This window comes from Neomonachus schauinslandi, chromosome 4 (assembly GCF_002201575.2).
Source record: "Neomonachus schauinslandi chromosome 4, ASM220157v2, whole genome shotgun sequence".
In the NCBI taxonomy this organism is placed as follows: Eukaryota; Metazoa; Chordata; class Mammalia; order Carnivora; family Phocidae; genus Neomonachus; species Neomonachus schauinslandi.
In genome coordinates this window covers 9,547,338-9,571,924 of record NC_058406.1, presented here as the reverse complement: position 1 = coordinate 9,571,924, position 24,587 = coordinate 9,547,338, and the positions used below count along the sequence as shown (strand labels likewise).

Sequence of the window (24,587 nt, the reverse complement as noted above, 5' to 3'; positions counted from 1 at the left end):
CTTTAGGCTCCATCCCTGGGGCAGAAGCCACTTCCCACTGGACTAGATGCTTCATGCCCCACCGGCCAGCCTCTTGTACAGAAGGGGCAGACCCTGGGCCAGGAGGCCCTCTTGGAGCAGACATCTCCTCCAGCTGAGCCACGGCAAGGCAAGGCTGGTGGGGCAGCCTGAGGTTTCCAGTCTCCTAGCCTGGAGAACTTGCGCCCTCAGGGGCCTGGCGGCTCAGGAGCTGGACACCCCACTGCAGAGCCCGCCTTCCGCTCACACCTGAGCCGGGGGCGGATGCCAAGCCACCCACTTCAGGGCAGGGCGCTCAGGAACCTGCTCCACCCATCTCCCCAACAAGCGGCTCCGTAACCTCCAGGCTCCTCTTGACCTCCATCAGCATTAACGAGGAGCAGCTGGCTCACCCCCGGGGCCAAGGGAGGACCCACACTAGCTCCCACCAAGGTGCCCAGGACGGAAGCCCAGCCTCCCCGGCGCCAACCTTGTTTCTGGAAAGTGGTGCGCACAGTCGTCCCCTTATCCTCCGGGGAGACCGACCCTGTAGAGACTGCGCACTTCCCCACAGGGACAGACGAGGATAAAGCTCGGGTTATTAAGACAGAAAGCTTACGTTATAAATCAGGTACAGTGAGGGATTAAAAACAATTAATAACAACTAATGTAAAACAATTATAACAACATACTGTAAGAAACGTGGTGTGAGCACGCTCCTGCTCTCTCCCAAGCCACCTGCGGGCACTGCGCTCACCCTGCCCCCGATGACGTGAACGGTGAAATGCCCACGTGACCCGGCGACCGGAGGCGCGTGACGTAGGCGTGACGCAGCGTCAGGCTGCTCGTGACCTGGCACACGACGTCAGGAGGAGGAGCACCCGCTCCTGGTGGCGGTTGCCGGGGCAACCGGAACGCGGCCAGCCCTGGAGTCGGCTCCACCGCGCCCTAACCCGCCCCCGGCGCCGCGCTGCCGCGCTCCCCCGGCTCTCCGCGGGGCACCCGGGACGGTTTAAGGACCTGTCCAGCACCTGGCGTGTGTGCGTCTCTGGGGCTCGCCCCCCAGTCCCGGCGGCGACCCAGCGCCAGGCACAGCTTGACGCTCAGAACAAGCACCGGAGACCTGGTTAATGCAAACCCCTGGGGCGCCCCTGATTAAGTGGTCGGCCTGAGGCCTGGATGCTTGTTCCAGACATGCTACGACCTTGGCGGGCGTTAAAGTTAGTGGGCCGTGCAGAGCTTGTCGGCCAGGTGGCCCACACCCACCCCCAGGGCTTCTGATGCAACAGATTAGGGGGCGGGGTGGGGGGGAAGCCAAGGATCTCTCCTTTAACAATCAGCCAGGTGATCCCCAGAAGGGTAAGTCAACTTTAAGCAAACACAGTGGTAGCTAGGATACAGGAAGGTGGGTGATCATTCCCTTGTACAAACAAGGAACCAAGCTGAGGCCAGTGGGAGCCCAAGCAAGGTCACCCAGCCAATAGGGAGCAGAACTGGGACTGAACCCATAGTTTTAAACATATGCTTCTCATATGGCCGCGCATCTGGGGTGGAGCAGAAGTGCAGCAGCCGACTGCTCTGTTCTGGGCAGCTGGGGACTGACCTGTGTTGTAATGTTTCCACCTGCAGGTGGCTGGAGAGCTGGAGAAACCAGCAGCAGAGGCAGCAGCAAGAGGCAAGAAGGAAATACAGAACTTTGGGCCTGAAAGGGCTGAGTCCAGTTCCTGGCCTCCATTCTGCCAGCCGTGTTGCCCCAAATTGTTTAAGGTGCCTGAGCCTGTTTCTTCATCTGTGAAGTGGCTGAGGTACCTGTCCTGGTGGGATGCCGTGATAGGAGAAGGGAATGTGCGGGGAGCATCTGGCACATGGCAGTTCCCCGTAAATGGTCGCTGGGAGGACAGCCCTGGGCTTGAAGTCCAGCATACCTGTTATAGCTGAATTCCAGATAAACAGTGATCCCTTTAAGTGGAAGTATGTCCCAAATGTTGCACAAATATATGCATACAACAGGATATTAGGCCACAGAAAGGAATGAAGTGCCGAGAGTACTGCAGCCTGAGCACGCCTCGAAAACATACGCGGTGAAAGCAGCTGGTCGTAAACGATCACATACTGAGTGATTCCATTTGTGTGAAATGTCTAGGAAGGGTGAACCTACAGGGAGGGAGAGTAGGCTTGTGGCTGCCTAGGGCAACAGAGGGGAGAAACCAGGAGTGATTGCTAATGGGTACGGGATTTCTTTTGGGGGTGACTGAAGATGTTCTAAAACTGAATGCAGTGATGGTTGCACAACTCTGAATATACAAAAAAACCCACAAAACACTGATTTGTACACTTACTTACATGAGTTAACTGTACGGTATGTGAATGCAATCTCAATAAAGCTATTTAAAGAGAAGAATGTATTTACAATCACAGAGGCCTGTCTAGCCTTAGGGAAATGGCTTAGCTTACTGGCTGGCAGGTGGGAGAGTGATTTGAAGGCAGAGTAACCTTGCTTACCAGGCAGGATATTTCCACAGTGAGCTTCCTCGAAACTTCTCGTTGCTCTCACTGCCAGACTGGGGCCTTTGGGGGCCACCTCAACCCACCCCCTCCCCACAGAAATCAGCAAAATGGACACAAAACACAGAAACCAAAATGATCACTCCCAGGCATGTTCCTTACAATCGCGCTTCACACTTTTATTGTTAATTTTCTTCACATGGCAGATACAGAACCATTCTCTTCCGTGATCCACACCCACGCCCGAAAACTACCACTGACCAGGAAACACCAGTCTTTAGAAGACCACCCCCATCTTCGTGATCAGGACACTCACAGCCCTTTCCGCTAGTCTGAGAGGTTCGAAGGCTGACCGGCACGGCACGTTTGCACATGCAAAAATGAGTGTCCCCCAGCCCCCCACAACATTTTCTGGAATTCACCATCAGTTGAAGGCGACTTTCGAAGCTTTGGATTCATGAGCCTTCCTTGCTGCTGAAAAGGGGAACCCTCAAGAACTGAGAGGCTGGGGTACAGTTCATGAGTGTTGGCATTTATGGGACAAAATTGTATCGTTAGGATAAGGAACAGCCACAGCTTTTCATGCTTGTGAGGGTTGATTTTAGGAGTGGGCAAAAGGATGTCAGCTTATGGAAACTGAAAACAAACAATGGTTTGGAGCTGGGTGGCAAGTGGAAAACTGTGAATGGAGGCCAGCGATCGGCACTGTTCTGCCCATGTGAGGGTCTCGTGAGACCTTCCTCCCGGACCATCATCAGACCCTACACTGCAGCCAGTCGACTGATTAATTAAATAACACAAGTTATAAAACTTTTAAAAAGGGGGCATTTACAGTCAGGGACATAAATACGTGCTTTTAAAAGTGTCTACGTACATATTTACAGAGTTGCAAGATCAACCATAGTAGCCCTGAAAAAAAAGTCCCTTTTTGTGTGTGACCACTCACGTCCTTCCAAGTGCTCTCCTTCCACTGTGGGTTCGATACATCACGACTGGAAACAGAGCTGAGAAAACAGCGCCAGAGTGGTCTCAGATATCCGTGTCTGGGGTCTGCCCCAAAGGCACAAAACCCAAGACCCTCACTGAACTGGGTCCCAACTCCTAGCTCAGCTCACCCGTTTCTCCGAGACATGGACTGCTCCCACACAAAACGGGAGCCGGCTCCGTCATTCCCTGGTAGGCGACTGGTGGCCTCTGGAAATCTCTTCTTCTCCCCCCTGTGCTTCTTAATCCTCCAATTTATTTTTCATTTCCCAATTGTTGATTCCCTTTTCAGCTACTCTGAGGAGGTCAGCCGCTAAAGGTGTTGATGGTCCCACCAACGGAGGCAAAAGCAGCACCGGGGAGACCTCCTCATCCCCCACATGCCGTCCCATCCCCCGCCTCTCCCAAGGGAGGAACCGGATCTGCAGATGGGGATGGGGACTTTCTCCCGCCAAATGGACCGACTAGAATGTTAAATCTGGAAAACGACTCAAGCTAGTAGTTCAGGCAAAGAAGGGAGGTTTTCGAAGTGTGCAGGCCAAGGGGGTCGATCGGTGAGGCTCCGACGCGTCCACACGCCGCTGATTCCCAGACATGGTGGAAGGCTAGGGCAGGTGGGGTGGGTACAAGGGAAACTCGGCCTCCTCCTGACGGCCTTGCTCGGACAGGACTGGAGCCGACCCCTGAGCCAGACCACAGTCCCCACCATGGCAAAAGACAACTTGAGAAGCAAAAAGCAGGATCAAGGAGCTCTTGAAAAATTGCATAGTAGGAGAGGCCCCACCCCAGCAGGAAGGCTGAGCTGCAGAGCTCGGTCCCGGGGGCTGCACCCAAGTGTCATCCATGGTGTGGAATCAGCTGCCTTCCTGCCTCCCTGGGGTTTGGGACCCTCGTCTGAAGACCACACACACACGCACACACGCACACACGCACACACACTCCCTTTCTCTCGCAGGCTCATAAAAGTGGAATAGGTCGGTACTCCCTGCAGGGCAGAAGGCCAGTCCCTTTGGCTTCACTGATTCCAGGTCACTTTAGGTGCTGAGGAGAAAAAGAAAAGAAAAATGGTAAGAGTGGCCGCATACTCAGTGCCTACCCTGGGCTGCTGAAGCATTACCTCACTTAATTTTTCCAGTTAAAGGATTGACTGGGGATACCTGGGTGGCTCAGTCGTTAAGCGTCAGCCTTCATTCGGCTCAGGTCATGATCCCGGGGTCCTGGGATCGAGCCCTGCATTGGGCTCCCTGCTTGGCAGGGAGCCTGCTTCTCCCTCTCCCTCTGCCTGCTGCTCCCCTGCTTGTGCTCTCCCTCCCTCTCTCTCTCTGACAAATAAAATCTTAAAATATATATATAAAAATGAAAGATTGAAGTACACCATACATACAAAGAAAAGCACAGCTTGATCAATGTTCACAGTGAACACACCTGCATGACCCCTTCACCCCTAGCCCAAGCTCCCTTCTAGGATCGCCACTAACCCTTACCCCCCAGAATAAACACTCTGACCTCTATCACCATAGATTGATTTTGTCCATTTTTGACTTAAGTAAATTGTGTCTGGCTCCTTCCGCACGACACCTTTGTGATTCATCCCTCCTAAGCCTGTGCGTGCAGTTGCGTCCACCTCCTTGCTATGGGAGTCTACTGGAGGATTGTGCCACCTTCATCTGGCTGGTCCACTGCCAAGGACAAGTGGGCAGTTTCCAATTTGGGGCCACCATGAGTCATGCTGCCAGGACATGCTTATCTATGTCTGGAGGACACGTATGGTGCACATGCGTGCGTAGTTATGCCGAGCAGAAGTGCTGGGTGGTAGGGTGTGCACATACAACACGCGAACTCTCCCGCGTGTGGGTTCTGGTGTGCACGTGCACGCATTCCCGCCGAGTGTCTCCCTAGCGGTGTAACTGCTGGGTCCAGGGGACGCGTATGTCAGCTTCAATCAATCCTGCCAAAGACTTTGCCATTTTAACTATGCTACCACCTGATTTCATTCTAATGCTTCCGGCGACCCTCATGGCAGGTGACACAGATCCCCATATCCCCATTTGCACAGAAAAAAGAGAGGCTCGAAGAGGACAAGTGACTTTTACAAGGTCAGGCTGATGACAAGTGGCAGTCATGGGACTTAAACCCAGGTCAAGCCCACTTCAGGGCCTGTGAGTGCTTTCTGTTATGGGGGCATGGCTTCGCCTGCATGCCTCCTCCACAGGAACCCCACCCACAGTACTTGACAGAGCCAGGCACCGGAGTCAGGACCTAATAAGACTTGCTGCACGGGGTTGAAGTTGAGCATGGCATCGTGCTGGGCCACGTTCAGGCGCTCTGTTCTCTCACTGCGAGGACCTGGTCATCATTACTAGAACTGCCACTCCTACCACTGACTACTATTATTATTACTACACCACTATGTGATGATTTACAGCAGGCTTACGACATAACCGGCCCTTTCCTAAGGGCTTTTCACATACTAATCTGTGCCAGGCTTACAGTATAACCCACAAGACAGGCATTACTAGTAACCCATTTCACAGACGGGCAAATTGAAACACAGAGACGTGAAGTACCTACCAGGATTACTGGAGCCAGGACACCTCCAGAAAACGCGCACTTAACCGCTACACTAGGTCCATTCCAACCCCCCCGCCGAAATCTCTTGATGGGGCAGCATACGAGGGTGCCTTCAAGAGAGGGGGCCTCCCTTCCCAGTGGAGGCCTGCATGTGCCCTGAACGAGCCAGGGGAAACAGGAGCCAGCCGTGGAGTGGCCTGCGTACCCTCAGCCTGGTGTGGCTGGGCTGTGTCATCTGAGGGTCATCAAGTGGGATCCACAAAAGGAAGGCAGCTTGCCAATCCCTAGGCCGGAGGCAGCCCTCCACGGTGGGGACCCCAGCGGCAGGGGCTGTGGGCTGGACCACTGGGGCTGGAGCCGAGCGGAGGCTGTCAGAGGGGGGTTCTCTTATCATCCCACTCACCCTGCTCCTGGGACCCCAGGAGAGGGCCAGTGTTGGGAAGCCTGCCCCAAGGGCAGCGGCAGCCGAGGGGAAAACCACGAAGGTGGCCAGATGAGTGAGAGATGCCAGTCCCTTCCCTGGAGAGCCCCCTCAAAGACCCCGGGGCCCAAACGTGCTGGCTTCTTGCAATGGAGAGAGACAGAGGCACCGAGGACGTGCGGGGGCAGTTTCTCACGGGACTAGACGGGGTGGCGTGTTTCATGCCGAAAGGTGAACAGAAAGCCCTGGGCTTTGTCCACGACATCCATAAAGCCAGAGAAGGGAGGGACACCAGGAGTCAGCGGCGGAGAGGAGGCTAGTTCCTCGCTGGGTTAAGACTGTTGGTAAACCAGCCAGAGCCTCTAAGCCGGCAAGCACAGCAGGGAAGGTGCAGTCCTGGGGCCTGGGTGCTCCGAGGCCAGCACTCTTCCCTCAGAACAGACCCCATATGCACAGACGGTTTTGCATATGATTTCGGGGTGGGCAGCACAGACCCCTTAGAGTCCACCATCCATTCTGGGAGTCAGACGCCTCAAGTACTGCCTCCAGTTCTGCCACTTGCCCCTGTGTCTCAGTTTCCCTCCCTGTAAAATGGGGATTTTGATGCACACATCCTTCCCATGCTAAAATCCTTTGTCACAGCACTTAAAAAACCATTCTGGAAACATGTACAACACTGCTATGGACTGAACTGCCCCCCCCCCCATTCATATATGGAAGCCCTCATCCCCAGTGTGATAGGATTTGGAGGTGGGGCCTTTGGAAGGTGATTAGGTTTAGATGAGGGTGGGGCCCCCATGACAGGTTTAGTGACCTCACAAAAGACACCAGAGCCTCCTCTCTTCACTACTGAGGACACAGCAAGAAGGTGGCCCCTGTAAGGCAGGAAGAGGGTCCTCACCAGAACCCAACCATGCTGGCACCCTGACCTCAGATGCTCAGATGCCCAGCCTCCAGAACCATGAGAAATAAATGTCTAAGCCCTAGAGTCCGTGGTATTCTGTTATGCAGCTAAGACAAACAGTATAAGTAAGGTGTTGTTTTTTTAAATCATATATATATAAAATCAGTCACAGACACAAATTACATTGGGCCTCTACTCATCTGAGCACCTTGCTTGGGAAGCTGCACATGTTTGGAAGTAAGGGAAGAGAACGTATCCTTCTAGGGTCATGCCCTGGCCGCCGGGGCAGAGCCTGAATTAGCAATACTTGGCAAACACCACATCGCCACCAGAGACTACGGTGGCCAACGGACACAGCCCAGACTGTGGCCCAGTCAGGCCAGGTGTGCCTGGCTCTCCCTCAGGCTGCAAAGGACACCTGCTCTGGGCTGGGAGCCACACCCTGGCGCCCATCAACACAGACATCCACACAGCAGCGGCCACCACAGGGAGGGGCCTGGGCCATGCCCGGATCCAGAATTGTCCTGGTGCTGCCTCCCATTGTCCGGAAGACGCCAGCCCGGCATCTCCTCTCCTGGGCCTTCCAGTTCTGCGCTTAGCAAACATTTCAACTCTGCTCCCCGGCATTCCCAGCTCAGGGGCACCTGCCCTCTCAGGAGCCTGTTCTGGAGACTCAGGCTGAGTTCTGCTCAAGACAACAGAGTCCCTGGGGAAAGTGGATTCTGTTTCCATGCCCCTCCCCGGTCCCCAGAGAAATAAAGCCCAGAGCCCAGAGCCTCCAGCAGCTTTAGGAAGGGAAAAGTGAGTGAGCCCTCCAGGTAGCAGGGCAGGCGGAGGGAGGAACATACAAGATGGAAGACCCCAAAGTTTCAGAGGTCAGCCCATTCTTGCCCGAAACAACTGCATTCTCATCCTGAACAGCCCTGGCTCCATTAAGCAGGCATCCCCACACTTGGGGGTGTCCCAGAATCACGGGGCCATCTGCTAATACAGATTCCCAGGCCCTGCACACCAGGATGCTTGTTTAGTGAGTTGCACCTTGGGGTCTGGATCTTTAACTGGCGCCCCGATGTACTGGCACGTGGGGTCCTCCCATCGTCGTCTCAGGGACACAGTGACAGAAGACATGCCACGTCACCAACAAAGAAGCCCAGGCCTGCTTGAGCTCACTGGCCAAGCCCAGCCTCCCTGAAGAGGGAAAGTCCAGCTTCTATGAATGAATTCAGGTTTTACCATCAGAAAATCTAGGAAGAGACTTCTGGTTCAACTAAATTTAAGTTTTATATTTTGCAGAATATTATCACTTTCACTTTCAAACACATTGTGGGAATAAAGACTGCACAATGTTTTCTGGGCTTAAAGCCTCTGAAGGTCTCGATTAAGTGCTGGCTACTGTTTGTTCCTGCTATTCTTATTCAACAGTCACAGCTAATTGCTGGTGCTAACCCAGCTAGTAACAGCTAAAAGCTAGTGCTTTCTGTGCATCAGGCACTTTCTACCTGCTTTGCATGCGTGACACTCGTAATTCTCACAACCTGTGAAGTAGGTACCACTGTCATCCCCATGTTACCGATGTGGAAACTGAGGCTCAGAGAGACTGAGTAACTTGTGGAGGTCCCATAGCCAGGAAGTGGCAGAGCTGGGGTCCACACGTGCCTGCAGGAAGGCCCCGTGGCTCCCCCACTGGCACCCAGGCGGATCATGCCCACCCTCTTCCCTGCTTCCCAGCCCACCCCAAGCCCCAAGCCCGGCGCTCCTCGACCCCCAGAGCCACCTGAACAGGGCCAGAAGCCGCTCCACCCTCCTCGTACCTGTCAGGGAGCAGGCGAAGGATCTACTCTTTGAAGAGGGGTCCCTGGAACTGGGCTGCCGCTGTGGCCCTCACATTCCTACACTGCCTGGTGACGTACGGGGCGGCTGGAGGAGGGCACCGGGATGCCAGGCGGAGACTGTAGCTGTTGGGAGAGGAACAACACACACCATCAGCAGGACCCCGCCCTCGGAGCCCCGGACGGCACCTTGAGGCCCACGGGATGTGGACTTTAACGACCCACGTGAGTTCCACCGAGCTCTGCCCACCACCTTCCCTCCCCTTACAAGGGACAGGGTGAGCGGAAGCATCCCCCAGCTGGGTTCTGCGACACTGCACTGAGCAGGGCTGTCCTGATGACCCCCGTAGAGGGACAGGCGAGCTGGGAATGGAGCCCTGCCGTGCAGACGGCAGCTGTTCTGTGCTCCCACCTGCGTCCCCAGGCACTGCCCCCGCCCCCGGAAACATCTGGGGAAGTTTCTGGTACCACGTTACATCCATCACCTGCAGTGGGTCTCCTCCAGGCCACGAGCTCTGCCCTCGGCCCACTATCCCAGCCTCACTGCACCAAGCACTTTCATTTCAGGAATCTCTGAGGGGGTGTGAGTCCGGATCCTGTGACACAATTTGGCCCCCTCTGCTACCAGAGCCCATTCAATGAGACTTTTTTTTTTCCCAGGAAAGCATTTAAGAATTGTTTAAAAGATAGGTGGCCTAGACCATTCCTTCACCCAGCTAACCCGGACTCATCTTTCAGGTCCTGGCTGGGATACCACCTCCTCCAGGAAGCCTTCCTTCTTTAACTCCTGAATGGGGCAGCCCTCCTGCAGGCTCCCACTGCCCCCTCGTACTTCCCTGCCACAGCACCTGTTACACTGAATCACAACTGGAGGATTATGTATCTGCCTCCCTCACGGGCTGTGAAATCCCAAGGTCAGGGCTTTTGTCCTACTCACTGATGCATCCCCATCTTAGCACAACAAAAATAAATAGCTGCTCAATGAGAACAACACATATGCTGGAAATGTGCTAAGTATTTACATATACCAACTATCCTACTCTACGTACACCTACCAAGGCGGATATATGAGCCCTAACTTACAGATGGGAAACAGACCACCGGAGGCTAAGTAACTTGTCCCAGGTCCCAAATTTGTCCCCCAGACAGAAGAACGGAAGTGAGCAGGCCCTCCGGTCAGGAGAGGAGGAAGGTGAGGTGGGCGGGAAAGCGGGAAGGGTGAACACTTGCGGGAACCTCACCTGTATCAGGTGTTGGCTCAGAGTCCACTGCGTCTGAGGGAGCAAGAGACGGGAATGGGGCCAGTCTCGAAGCTGACACATCAGGGCCTAGATCAGTGGTTCTCAACAAGGGCAAGCACTTGGCAGTGTCTGGAGACATTTTTGGTGGTCCCAACGGAGGGGAGGATGTTGCTACGGCATCTAGTGGAGCGGCCCATCTAGTGGATGGGGCATCTAGTGGATGGGATGGAATGCCGCCAAACATTCCACAATGCCCAGGACAACCCCCATGACAGAGAATGATCCAGAACGGGAATAGTGTCAAAGTTGGCAAAGGGAGCGATCGAAAAATACCTATTTCAATAAATGAAGTAAGTGAACATATAAACAAACAAACATATAAACAGACAAGTGAGGGCCTGGCTCTTGGCCAAGGTGCGGGGCTGCCCTTGTGTGAATTCCTCCCAATGCTGTGCGATCAAGGTCTGTGGTCAGCGGCTTCTACTAGCTGAGCAAGATTCAAGGCAGAAAACTAAAGACAACCCCATGCTCAGCGGCAAGCCTGTGCCCCAGATGGACCATCAAAGTTTCAGAATCACAAAGCCCAGGAGGTGGCCTGGGGGCTGGCTGGGACCCCAATGTGAGCACAGCCCCTCAGCCAGCCGACCCGACCATGGGAGGGACAGCCCGTTGTGAGGCTGCCTGGAAACTTGGGACTTGCATGCCCCTGTCCTGCTGGGGAAGAAAGGGCAGTCTCAGCACACTGCAGGTCCCCCTACACCGTCCCGTCTGCAGAAACGTCTCTAATGGAGTGCATGCAGCAGGATGAGCTGCAGCTTTGAAGACAGGCAGGCAGGCCCTGCATCATCAATTTCTACGTCTCCCTCTCTGTTACCAGCATTACACATCTTCTAAACACTCAAAAACCAGATCAGTTAAACAAAGGTAACCCCCCTGGCCTCCCGGCCCTCTCTAGCTGTCCAGCATTTCTCTGCTCCCTTGCGCACGGCAACCACAGCCACTTCCACTAGGGGGCGAGCTTTCTCCCCAGCCCTGGGTATCCGCGGGGTCCGAGAGCTTATGATCAGCGGCAAAGCCCCCAAAGGCAGGCTCCTCTCACCACCCCACAGCACACGGCTTGGCCCAGTCGGGGCAACCCCAGCTGGCATGCACACAGCCCTTGTAATCCCCAAGTACTTTCTAAGCTTATCTCTGGACCCTCCCAGCAGCTCAGGAGGTGGGGAGAACAAGCACTTTTTATACCCATTTCACAGATGAAGGCACTGAGGCTCAGACAGATTCGGAGACTTTCCTAGGGGAGCAGAGCCCAGGCCTTTCAGCTCCGTGCGCCACCATTTCTGGGGAGACACCCGGTCACCACCTAGGTGTCTCCTGTTAGGACTAGGGCAGTGATGTCCAGCAGGACAGTCTCCTTCCTGACCACGAAACCCCTCCTGTGGTCAGAGAACTCTTGAGAGCCCAGTGGTTCCCTGGGGCGGAGATGTCAGGCGCTGAGAAACAGCATCTGTGGAACCAGATATTTCTCCAGTTCTCAGTAGTGGTTCATGCACAACGACCTGATTCTAAGTTCCTAGCTGTGTGAGCTTGGCAAGTCAGGGGCCTCTCTGGGCTCTGGTTTCACCATCTGCGATACAGGAGCAGTAATTTCACTGGGTGGTTGTGCTGATTAAATTTAGAGGAAGCTCTCAGCACAGGACATGCCAGCACTCGAGTATCCACCTACAGGTGTTGGCACGGGGGCAGTCGGTGGGGACGCAAGGGGCCGGCCAAGTGAGGCGATGCCAGGGGCTGTGACACATCCCGAGGCAGCGGCGGCATGGCTGTCAGTCCCGATCCTCGTCCTCGCTGGCTATGTGGCCCAGGGTAAGGCCCTCCCTGCCTCCTAGGCTCTGAACCTTGGCCTCCTCAACCGTAAATAGAGGCCCTCTCTGCCGGCCTGCCGAGGCAGAGCTGGGCTGGGGAGAGCCCGGGGACTGGGATGTGAGGGCACTTTGCCTTCCAAGAATTCAGCACGTGTGGGATGCTCCCGGTGGTGATGACACCAGCAGGTCAGAGCAGGAGGGCGGCCGGTGCCCTCCCTCCACGGGCCCAGTCGGGTCTCCCATGAGCTCCCCCACTTAATCGGCCCCTTCTCCCACCTGTTCTACGGAAGGCCAACCTGCCCCTTCCCCAAAAGCACACTGGATCATGACACACCCTGTCTGCAACCGTCAATCCCGGGCTCCCAGGACAGTGACCATGTTCCTCAACGCACAGAGGCCGGCCCCCCACCTCCCCACCCCCTCGCTGGCCCAGCTGTGCTGGGCTCCCTTCAGCATGTCCACGCATGGCCCTCTTCCTGGCAGCCCTCAGCCTCGACGGACTCCAGAGCAGGATGGTTTGCCTTTAGCCAAGACGGGAAGATAGCAGGAGAGGCTTCAGGGTTTGCAAAGGATTAGATTTGAAGTGTTTATTCGACCCAAGAGAGAGGTCAAGTGGGTGGCTGAAATGGAACGGATGAATCTGGGGTTGGTCAGCATCTGGGTGGCCCGGATGGCTCAGCAAGGGGAGGGACCCAGGACGGGATGGGGAGAGGCAGGTGGTGATGTGAGGGAACCCGGAGAGAGCAGTGGCAAGCCCGGCCAGGGAGAGTCCGCCACTGCCAAAAGTCAAGGAGGCCAGGAAGGAGAACCACAGCGGTGTTCAGCATGGGCCCAGAGCTGCTGGTAACCACGGTGACAGTAGCCTCCAGGGCATGGCGGAGACAAACCCCAAGTGAGTCCGAGAGACGAGGATCCAGAGAGCTCCCTCAAGGAGAGTTGGGTCAAGGGAGGCCGAGAGGGGAAAGGGCTTGGGAGGGGAGGAGGCCAGGGGCTCTCTGGTCCCCGCAGGAGTCTCCATGCCCCCCACCAGGCTGCCAGGACATGCTGAGTAGAGTCCCCTGCCTGCCTTGTCCCTCCTTCTGCAGGAGTCAGGAGGGACGTCCTGGAACGTAGTCCCCAGAGCTGGTTCGGCCACACAAGAGTCTTACACAACTCTCCATAAATTCTCAGAGTGCAATTCATTTGAAGTCCGTGTCTGATGTTCTGCACTCTTGCCAGAGGTGAAGGGAGAGGCAAAGTGTGTGGGAGCCAGTGCCGAGGTGGGACAACCCGAGATGCTGCTGAAATTCCCTGGAGGTTAGGTGCAGCCCCACAGGTCGGGGCTGTGGGAGTCACCGCCTGCTTCCTGGCGCCAGCCACCGGCCACCTCAGGATTGGTGGCATCTTTGATGGCTCCACCTTCCCCAAGCAGCCCCTTCCATTCCCGGGAGGGCCCCCCCCCCCCGCCTCAGATGAGGCCCCCACGCTGGGCTTCAGAGGCAGGGCAAATGGCCCAACACTGGGATGCAGGAACCTGAATTTCAGCCCTAGATCTGCTGCTGACTTGCTGTGTGGCCTCTGGAGGATGCCTCCACCTCGCTGAACCAGAACCATCCCACCTATAAAATGAGGATGTCAAGCAAGGAAAACTATGCAATGGTATCATTTTGAGCACCTGCTATGAGCCCAGAGCTACTTCAGATGCTTTATGGGAGCTCCTCAAATATTCCCAGCAGCACTTGAGGCAGAGACAAGGATGATCTGTGTCTTACAGAGGAAGACAGAGAGGTGAGGAAGCCCAAAGTTCCATCCATGTTCTCTTGGTCAATAGGGGGTGCAGCCAAACTCTGAATCCAGGACCATCTGACCCCTAAGCCTGGCTGCCCCTCCCTGAGGCAGTTCTTGTAGTGATGGGGACCAAAGAGTGCTTTTCAATATTCCAAGAAGCCAGATGGGGTTAACCGTTTGCCCACAGGACAGCCACCCACGAGGCCAGGAGCTGGCTTTGAGCTGGAACCATGTCAGCTCAGAGGAACCCTGGCATTGAGAGGTGGGGTGGTGGGGGGCGGGGGGGGTTTCAAACTCCAATGCTCACTGGAGTCACCTGGAGAGATTAAAAAATCCTGCAGCCCGCGCCTCAGCCCTACAGATTTTAATTTAGCCGGTTTGCATGCCAGGCATTGAAAACTTTAAAAGCCAACTCTGAGGGCCACTAGCCTAGATCTGTTTCCTCAGAGTATGGTCCGCAGTCCCTGGGGGCTTGTTAGAAATGCCGCCGCTCAGCGCCCCCCCCACCCCGCCCCTGGACCTCCTGAGTCAGGAACCCGCATTTTAACAAGCTCCCTGGAGCATACAGGGGTTCTGTATACTGAAGTCAGGGGAGCGAGGGGCTGAGGACACCTTCAGCAGGGCGTCAATGCAGGCCACGTGCTAGGTGGCCGTGCCTAAGAGGGGCCTGGCTCTGAACCCTGGACAAGGATAATGCAAGTGGCCCTTAGGGGACAGCAACAAAGGTCTGAAACCACTGGCCTGCACAGTCACTGAGCTTCCTTCAAGTGGAGACGCTGGGGCCGGGGGAGACCCGCAGCTAACACGTGCCGGTGGGCATTGCCGGCCCCGGCAGCTTTGTGCTTAGATAGTATTTTCATTTGCTCTTCCCTCTAACCACCTTCCCTCTAACCACCTGCTCGAAAACCAAAGGGCACCTTGTGCCCTTTCTCTGGCTGAAAGGGCAGTAGCACAGACAAGTCAGGTAACTGCGGTGACACAGAGAGGTGCGGAGAGATGGGGAAAGGGCAGCGAGGGAGGGAGCCAGGATCCACACAGATCTGATCCAGACCTGAAGTCTGCCTCTCCGCACACGGATTCTCCTTCCCTCTCCCCAGCTCTAAAGGCAGCCACGTGCCCGGGCCAGCTCCGGATTTGGCTGCCATGCATCCGAAAGACCAATCGCGTCCCTGCCTCATGGGGCCTTCATGCCAGGATCTGAGGTCTTCGGAGGCCATCAGTTCCCCAAAGCTGTTTGGCTTGCACTCCAAATACCCAGCATGTGACAGCTCATAACACAACCCAGGCAACAGGAAGGCTGGCCTGGCCTGTGGGGACCTCAGCCAAAGGGAGCTACCAGTGGGGAGATCCCTGCCGCCCTGCCAGGCTCAGAGAGGGGCAGGGGACCCCCGCAGCCATGCCAAGCAGCCCTTCATTCTCGGTGAGGAAACTGAGCCAAGCGAGGAGGTCACGCACTCAAGGTCACACGCAAGTTGTTCTGGGGAAGGAGTGAGGGGACAAAAATGGGGAGGGAGGGCAGAGTGAAGCCCCCACAGACTTGGGACAAGGAGCCGTGGGAGGCAGGTGCCCCACGCATGACTCCGAACTCAAGCCCCGGAGGGCACGATCTTGTTCATTTCTCACCCACCCACCTGTCTGGCACAAGAGGTGCTTGAAGAATGTTCCCTGAACAAGTAAATGGCGAACGTGGAGCCCAGACCCCCAAACACGCCTGTCTACACTGCTCGAAAACCAAATCACCCCAGGAAGTAACTTCCCGGAAGGTTCCTCTCACTCCCGAGGCCCCACCCAAACCGTGGGACCAAGTCCCCACTTTTATAATTCTTTGAACGCAAGTCCACAGGCCTCAGGCCTCCCTGACAGACCCTCCCTGCTCCCCTCAGGGCAGAGGCTCAAGTCCAGAGGCTCCACACGGGCAGAGAACAGCCAGCACCCAGACGAGCCCGGCTCAGGCCCGAGCAGCCCCGGCAGGACCCGGCAGGACAGACAGACGAGCGGCTCCTCAGACACAGACACCTCGCACCGCACTTTGCTCCGGCCCCCCAACCCAGCTCCAGGGCGCCCCCAACACCGTCCCCCTCCCCTCTCACTGAGCAGAAACGGGCTGCTTTCTAACACCCAAGGAAACATCTACGACCAGGAGGGAGGCCAAAACACGAGCAAATACACGCTTGTCAAGACAGATGAACGCACACAAAGCAGGTTCCCATCTTGGGACAGAAAGGGACGGATGCGCCTCCCCTGAGGTCCGCGTGGAAAAGTTCCTTTAAAAGGTAAAATTCTGTAAAGACGCTAGGTCTTCATTATTATGACCATTCTGCCTTTTAAAGTTGACACGAGCCAAAGGAAGAAAAGATGCAGTCAACTCCAGGGACCAGCCTTTGCGTAGTCTGGAGCTGTTGGGACTGAGAGTCTCGTAAGCCCTGGGTGCGTCTGCCCTGCGAATGGGGTTTCTTAAGTCTTGATGCTGGTGCCCATTCCAGGACACTAAGGAGAAGAGGCGGCTGGCTGCCTTAGGGGAGAAGTCTTGTGGGAGCTCAGGGGGCTCTTCTGCTACCGAGGTGTCTCAACCAGCTGTCTCGGGGGGCCTGGGTGTGCCACGAGGACATGCTTGCTGTGGGCCTGAACAGGGCGTCGGTCCGCAACAGTGACGCAGCCCAAAGGGCAAGGGTGCCGTGGACTGTGGGGCTGGAGGCCTCATCCTCAGAGGGGGCTGGGGCCTGGGTGGCAGAGTCTGCTGGCGCACCTGCCCCGCCTCCCCCCACCGTCCCGCCATCCCCCAAGCCTGTACCCTGGCTGACTCAGGCTATAGCATAGAGGGCTGGGACAATTCATCCTGTTGTACTGACGGGGACGCAGAGGAGGTCTGTAGGTGCTCGATGCCTTGGACCCCGGCTGGCCGACTCCACTCTGGGCTGCTTGGGCCTCCCCAGGACCCCGCATTTCACCTGGTTTGTGACCCACTCATTCTCGGTGGGGAGGCCATTCAAACAGGCTACCTCCCTGCGGAGGACAGACCCCCAGGCCCAGGGACTCAAAGCCAAGGTAGGAGCAGAGGTGGAATGAAAACTTTCCTAATGCGTCTCCCATGTAACTGCCATTTCCCAAATCAAGGTTCCGCAGAACTGGTTCCCCTAGATGCCGCGTGTGTCTGCGTTACCATCTGCGTCCTGGCCGCCAACATTTCCATGCTTTTACTACGTGCCAAGTGCTGTGCCCAGTGTTTGACTTGGAATCACAAATTTAACCTTCACAAGACCTTTGTGAGATGGGTATTGTACATTTTATACACGAGGAACTAAAGGCACAGAGAGGTTCGGCAGCTTGCCCAAGAACACAACACTGGCAAGAGGCAGAGCTGGGATGGAAGCCTGAGCCACTCACCTCCAGAGCATGGGCTCGTGAAGCCCAACAGGCGTGTCTCTGCAGGATTACTGAGCCTTTAATGTGCTGACAGGCGGGATAAATCCCAAGAGGAGGACGCAGGCTGTCATTTACCCCAAACTGATTTCCCCCATTGATGTGATCACTACTTACTGACGGCCTACTCTGTGCCAGGTACATAGGACATGGTGGAGGGCCGAGCGGATGTGCTCTCTGAAGGCACGAGACTCTGCAAGGGGGTGGGCTTTGATCTATGCTAAGCCTCCGGGAGGACCCTTTAGAGCACCACAAAGAAAGAAAAATTAATTCAGCCTTTCTGAACAGAAATTTTCTAAAATCAGCCATTTAGGGGCTCCTGGATGGCTCCGTCGGTTAAGCGTCTGCCTTTAGCATGATCCCAGGGTCCTGGGATTGATCCCTGTGTCGTGCTCCCTGCTCGACGGGGAGTCTGCTTCTCTCTTTCCCTCTGCCTCTGCCCCTGACTCATGCGTGTGCTTTCTAATAAATAAATAAAATCTTTAAAAAATAAAAAATAAAATAGAGTAAAATAAAATCAGCCATATGAAGCAATGTGTCCTGAATTTGATTTAGTATAATCTTTGGGAGTCAGGTTCTCCACTCTGCACGTATGTGCTGTCATGTGCCTTGGTGGGGAGATGTCCTTGAGACTTACTAAGGGGTGCCAGCCTTCCTGTCTCCACACTAAACAAAACCAGGCACTCTAGTGATTATCGGTATTCATCAGTCAAGCACCTATTATACACCTGGCCCTGTTCTAGGCCCTGGGGACACAGCAGTAAACCAAACAGAGCTGGTCTCTGCCCCCATGGGGTGGGTGTCCTAGAAGGGGAAGGTCATCATCAGTATAATACAGAAGTAAACACATAATTACAAAGTGTTAAAAATAGACACTACCAGAGCTCAGAACAAGGGAACTGACCATAGAAATACTGTGTGTGTGTGTGTGTGTGTGTGTGTGTTTGCATGTCTGCATGCACAGTTTCTGTTTACACCCTGAAACTTGGGCTCTGGGACACATCCGAAATACATTTCAGGATTTGCTTCTCTTTACCATGTTGCCTTTTGCTTTATTTTATGGGGTAAGGGAGGGAGGGAAGGAAAAGAAAGCATAGAATGCATAACTTTAGAATGAAGGGGGGGAAATCGGAAGGGGAGACGAACCACGAGAGACAATGGACTCTGAAAAACAAACTGAGGGTTCTAGAGGGGAGAGGGTGGGGGGATGGGTTAGCCTGGTTATGGGCATTAAAGAGGGCACGCTCTGCATGGAGCACTGGGTGTTATGCACAAACAATGAATCATGGAACACTACCTCAAAAACTAATGATGTAATGTATGGTGATTTAACATAACAATAAAAATTTTTAAAAAATGCATAACTTTATCTCCAGGAAAAGAGACAGGACTTCCCAAAGAGGTCGTGTCTGTCCCTGAAGGCCACTCCTCTGGGATAGGGGGTGGGGGCGAGAACTGTTACTACCAATTCACACCCCCAAATATTTCCTGTCCTCCTGAGTCTCAAAGCAAGTTTTACACCAGGGGATTTGGGGAGTTGGCAAATCGGAACAAGACCAGGGTAGGAACTCACCCAGTCTCTACCCTGGGCCTTCTCTGACCTGTGAATAGCAAATCTGGTTACATGAGGATCTTTCGCTTTTTACAAGCAGCAGATGTGACAATCTGTGAGCAGCGGAGGACAGTCCCTGCATTTTCAACGGGGTCACCCTTGGCTTGCTGCAGATGGGTTTCAGATAGAAATCAGCCCTGGAGAAACGGAAGGAAGGTTGGGGATGCTTGTGGGAGATGCCTCCCCGGGAGAAGTTAGGGGGCATCTCCACCTGCTAAGCAGGCCCAGAGGCGAGCTATTGGGGGGGAGGGGGCGTCCAGAGAAAAGCCTCTGAAAGCTACAGAGCAGAGCCTACCTCCGCAAGTCCAGGAGAGGGGCCTCCAGCACACGGAGCCCAGTCTGAACCCACCACCGCCATCAGATGCCACATCGGTCCCCTGCACACCCTCAGCCCAGAACACCTCCAGGCTCTTCCCAAATCTCCCCAACGCTGGAGCACCCCCAGACTCAATTCCTGGGCATCTCCTCTTCATCTACACTCGCTCTTTGGGGCTCCAATCTCGTGGTTTTCAACACTGTGTGTACTCTGAGGGCACCCAAATTTACATTTCCAGCTGGGTCCTTCCCTCTGAACTTCAAACTGTATATTCATCTACCCCATCCGCATCTCTCCTTGAGGGCCTCACAGCATCTCAGACTTTATATGCCTGAACCTGAATTCCCAGGACACACACACCACCCAAACTGGATCCAATGAGTCTTCACCTCATCACTTAATGGCAAAAAACAAAAACAAAAAAACCCAAACTGTCGTCATCCTTAATTCTCTCATCCAATCCTCAGCCAATCCTCAGCAAACCGTGTGGCTCCACCTTCAAAATACACCCAGAACTCCACTGCTATTCCTACCTCCACCGCCACACTCCCATCCAACTACCATCATTCCTCACCTGCATTCCCTTCCTAGTCTGTATTTCTACTCTTGGCTCCTTTCAGTCGATCCTTAACAGATCAGCAGGAGAGATTCTTTTAGAAGGCAAGTCATCCAATATTACTCCTCCCTCAGAGCCCTCCAATGCCTTCCACTCACTCCAAGTACAAAGCTTACAATGACTGTAGCAGCCCTTGGTTACCTCCCTGACCTCACCCCCTATTCCCCTCCTCTCCCCTGCTCCCCTCCAGCCACTCTGGCCTCCCCAGTGTTCCCTGAGCATGCCAGGAATGCTTCTGCCTCAGGGCCTTTGCACTTATTATGTCCCCATGCTTGCGTCTTCACTTCCAAGTCTTTGCTTAAACGTTCCCCTTTGCAGCCAGGCTTTCTCTGCGCCCCCCCCCGTTTTAAATGGTAGCCCCCATTCTGACTTCAGATCTCTCTATCCCCACTTCCCTGTTTTACTTCTGTCCACAGCACTCACCACCTGACATTCCGTGTAGCTCCTTGCTTGTTCATGGTCTGTCTCCCCGCACCCCTCCCCTAGAAACACCAGTTTCGGGCACCTCTACACCCTCAACAGTGCCTGGCACACAGCGCCCTACATCCACTCCTGAATGGATGGACGCCCAAGACCAACACGGTCTTTCCCGACTAAATCACGCCTATGAGGCATTGCCTGTGATTTCTGGGTACTGTATAAAGTGGGACCAAGACTTAACTCACTTATAAAAGCAATCAGAGTGCAAAACCTTCCTATGCCTTCATGCAAAATTTTAATGGCTTCTCACCCACACCTAACTGGATGACCGCTTTTAAGCAAATCACTGTGAGCCTTTCTAAGCATTCGACCTGTTTTCCATAAACTCCATGCTCATATTTTGTCGGGTTGGATACTATGTAAATGAGTCACAGGAGTACAAAACCAGACACGAGGGGCATAAACAGGTCTGCGAACAAACACTGCTGACTTTTGGCAGCACTAAACTTGAGCGCTGGGGATGGAAGATCCAGGGCTCTCCCTGCAGCTGTCGTCAGGATGCGTTCCCGAGGGAACGCACAGCATCCAACAGGGAGGGTTGAGTCAACCAAACACTGGCTGAACTTCAACTATATTTCAGTTGATCCCCAGCTGGTATCGTCCCAGAAGTTCTGCAAGATTCCTGGCAGCACCTGCCCTGGCAGGCCCGGCACTCTGCAAGACTTCCTCACGCTATTCCTTAGGCGGCGGTGACCGTGCCGGACGCGAAGACGGAACGTGCACACGGGAGAGCCCAGGGCCCCCCTCACGGAGCGCACACGACCCTGTGACGGCAGCGGTGGCAGGATCCCATCACCCAGCAGCTCGAACCCCAGGGGGGCGGGGGGGGGGGAGGGGCGCGGAGAGGCCACAGTGAGTGATGCTGAGCCGCAGGCCCCGGTGGGGGCACAGCCCGGTCCAGCACAGCCCTGTCACGCGCGGATGACATGGTGAAATCGATCAGAGAGAAAGGGATTCGCTATTTTGAACAAAAATTACACGCAAGAGTATGTTCCACTGCCGTGTAGTCTGGAGGTTCTACGAGTGAGGGACCCCTTAGGAGATGCCGGGTATCAGAGGTAGAATTAAAGCTGGTGATGGAGAGAGGGCGACCCTACTTTCAGACCAAAAAGTGGAGGAAAGTGTTTAAAAACGTAAAGGAAAATTTGGATAGCTCCACACCCCGCCCCCCCATGAAGTTCAGGATGCTTGATGACAGTCACAAGCAGCCTTCGTGTGCACTGGTGCAGAATTTCCCTAATTTTGTTGAGTTAAAGAGCCAGCAGCTACACTGGACTGCAGCACCCAACCTCCTCATGGCCTCTTTGGTTTCTCGCTCGGCTTTCCTGACGCATCCTTAACCCTGAGGACTGTGCCCTGAGGTGGCAACGCTTTAATGCTGATTGTAATTAACTATCGCCAAAGAACCAATCCTTTTCTTTCAACCTGATTTTAATTGGTCATTTACTTATGCAAGTGACACTCTCTATTCAGCTGCCAACAATTAAGTGCCCCAAAATTCACACTTGAAGCCAAAAAGTCCTAAGTTGGGGTCCGCTAAGCAGAGTGATAACTTTATTATTCCTAGAAGTTTTTTCTCCCCGCCGCCCCCCCTTTTATTGCACGGACACTGAGCGAGCACCGACTACGTACCGGGGGCCGCATGGGTGCTGGGGACCGGTGAACGCACACTGCAGGACACCGCCGCGCAGCTTGACTACACTAGGTAAGAGCCAAGGGTCATCTCCGCCTCCCCACCCCCCCAGAAAGATACACAAAGAGCAACAATGGCCAAGCAGAAAATCCTCATTTCCACCACAGCTCTGACACTTAGAAGTGCCCCCACCTGTGGAGCCGCCCTATTCGTCTGTCATGAGATGGTTCTTAGGATTAGGGAGAAATGTAAGTGAACTGTTCTGGAAAACTGGAAGTTGCTATATCCAAGATATTGCCAATAAACAAAATAATTTCCAATGAAGACTGGAAGCAAATTAAATAATGAGACGGGGTGATACGGTGTCACTTGTTCTTTTTATTTTTATGACCCAGAGGAGAACTCCTGGGTCTGCGTAACTGATAAAAAACAAAGATTTCAAAGACCCACCCCAGAGATCCTGGTTTAGTAGGTCGGGAATTTTAAGTAAGCCTCCTGGGTGGGGTTTGATGCAGGTGGCCCAGGAAGGGAACATGCCGGTGAAGTAATCCTAACTCTGGCCCCTTCACGCACCCGGGGGCACCTTGAGGCAACGCAGCTCCTCAAACTGAAGTTAACAAGACGATACACACAGGACCAGCAAAATACTCCCCTCACCTAAGCACCTGTCCAACACAATTCAGGACATCGCCTTAAGAAAACACCCGCTATCAGCTGACACCAATAGGCTGTATCTGTGATCTTTATAAATAGTTTTAAAAGACAAAAGCATACTAATTAGGGTGATGACGTCATTCACAACATCACACACTTCAACTACAGTATCCAGCACCAGTTCATTGGATGCGTCGAAATGGTTGGTTCCGGGGGCGCCTGGGTGGCCCGGTCGGAGAAGCATCGGCTCTCGATTTCAGCTCAGGTCATGACCTGGGTTGTGAGATCGAGCCCCAGGTCGATCTAATGATTCTCCCCCCACCCCTCCCCCGACACCCCACCTCCTGTTGACGCTCTCAAAAAAAAACACAAACAAACAAAAACCAGTTGGTTCCTACACCAAAGCAGTTAACATAGTAAACTTGCTAGTAAATTTCAATCAGGAGTCTAAATATAAATGATAAAGGTAAGAGTATAAACCACCTACATACCTACGCACTGGTTATTAGAGAAATTCTGAAAAGCTTCTGGAGCAAGATCTGGAAAAAGAGAGGAAAATCACTGTGCAGGCCCATCAGCCTGTGCACCAAGTGAGGAGATGGGGGAATGTGTACTTCCTTGGCGGAGTCCAACCACTGGTTCGCACTTAGCACTAAATAAAGTATGTCCTCACACATAAAGGTGGGCATCAAGCAACAAGACGACGACAGTTCTGTTTCAGAACCTGGCCGCACACCTCAGCCGCGGAAGAGCGTGCACACGCCACCCATTCCCGTTGTTCTCTTACAAGTCATTTCTCTAACTCACGTGTGCTTCAGGAGCTGGAAAGAGAAAAAACCGTCTGTACGTTTGTTACACCTAACACTCTCCTCTCACAAGGTCAGCTGTCCCGCAACGTCACGCGCCGGCAAAGAACCAAGAGCCAAGACCTATTTAAACGAGTAGACAAATCATGCCAGAAAAGGCACGTTCCGGCATCAGGGCCCTTTGCACACGGGGTCAGTCCTTGGGTGTTCTGACAGGGCCTAGCACACCTCTTTGCACGTAACGTTAATAGGACTGCTATCCAGCTTCCTTGCCCATAGACGATTAACAGAAGCCTATCTGGGGACGTGGGGAGCGCAGACAAGCTCCATAAAGGACGGAAGAGGGGCCGATGAGGAGTACCTCCTTCTCAAAAAGCTTCAGGATCCTGTATACCTGAACTGTCTCTGAGGGCATCGCTTTTCCACCACGAAGTAGTAACTGGATACCTTGAGCCTTCAAGGAGAGGTGAAGGTCTGTCCGGCGTAGCTTCCAAAAGCAGGGAAGCAGCAGAGAGGTGGGACCAGAGACAGCCAACTCCTGGCACCGCCAGGCCTTCCTGCATGTGAGGCGGACACCAGGCACTGAGCCCGGCCCTCTCCCCCCGAGCGCGACCCCGCCTCTGAGGCACGCCTGCTCCCCACGCACCTAGGGAAACCTGCTCGCCGACCACGACTTGGGAAGATTCCCATGCAAATAGAAGAAAAGCGGACAGGGGTGCCTGGGTGGCTCAGTTGGTTAAGCGACTGCCTTCGGCTCAGGTCATGATCCTGGAGTCCCAGGATCGAGTCCCGCATCGGGCTCCCTGCTCGGCAGGGGGTCTGCTTCTCCCTCTGACCCTCCCCACTCTCATGTGCTCTCTCTCATTCTCTCTCTGTCATTCTCTCTCTCTCAAAAATAAATTAAAAATTTAAAAAAAAAAAAAAAGAAGAAAAGCGGACACTAGGAAGCAAGGTTTGACTGAACCAGTC

General features: G+C 54.3%; 1 protein-coding gene across 1 annotated transcript in view; it reads right to left on the bottom strand.

The window, feature by feature from the left end:
• Positions 1 to 2,662: 2,662 nt before the first annotated feature.
• Positions 2,663 to 24,587, bottom strand: part of PRDM2 (PR/SET domain 2) — a 45,003-nt gene continuing 23,078 nt past the window's right edge. Inside the window, 2 exon segments of the mRNA XM_021684048.2 lie at positions 2,663 to 4,527; positions 9,194 to 9,337. Of these exon segments, the coding sequence (XP_021539723.1) occupies positions 9,217 to 9,337 (121 nt within the window). The 3' untranslated portion in view covers positions 2,663 to 4,527; positions 9,194 to 9,216.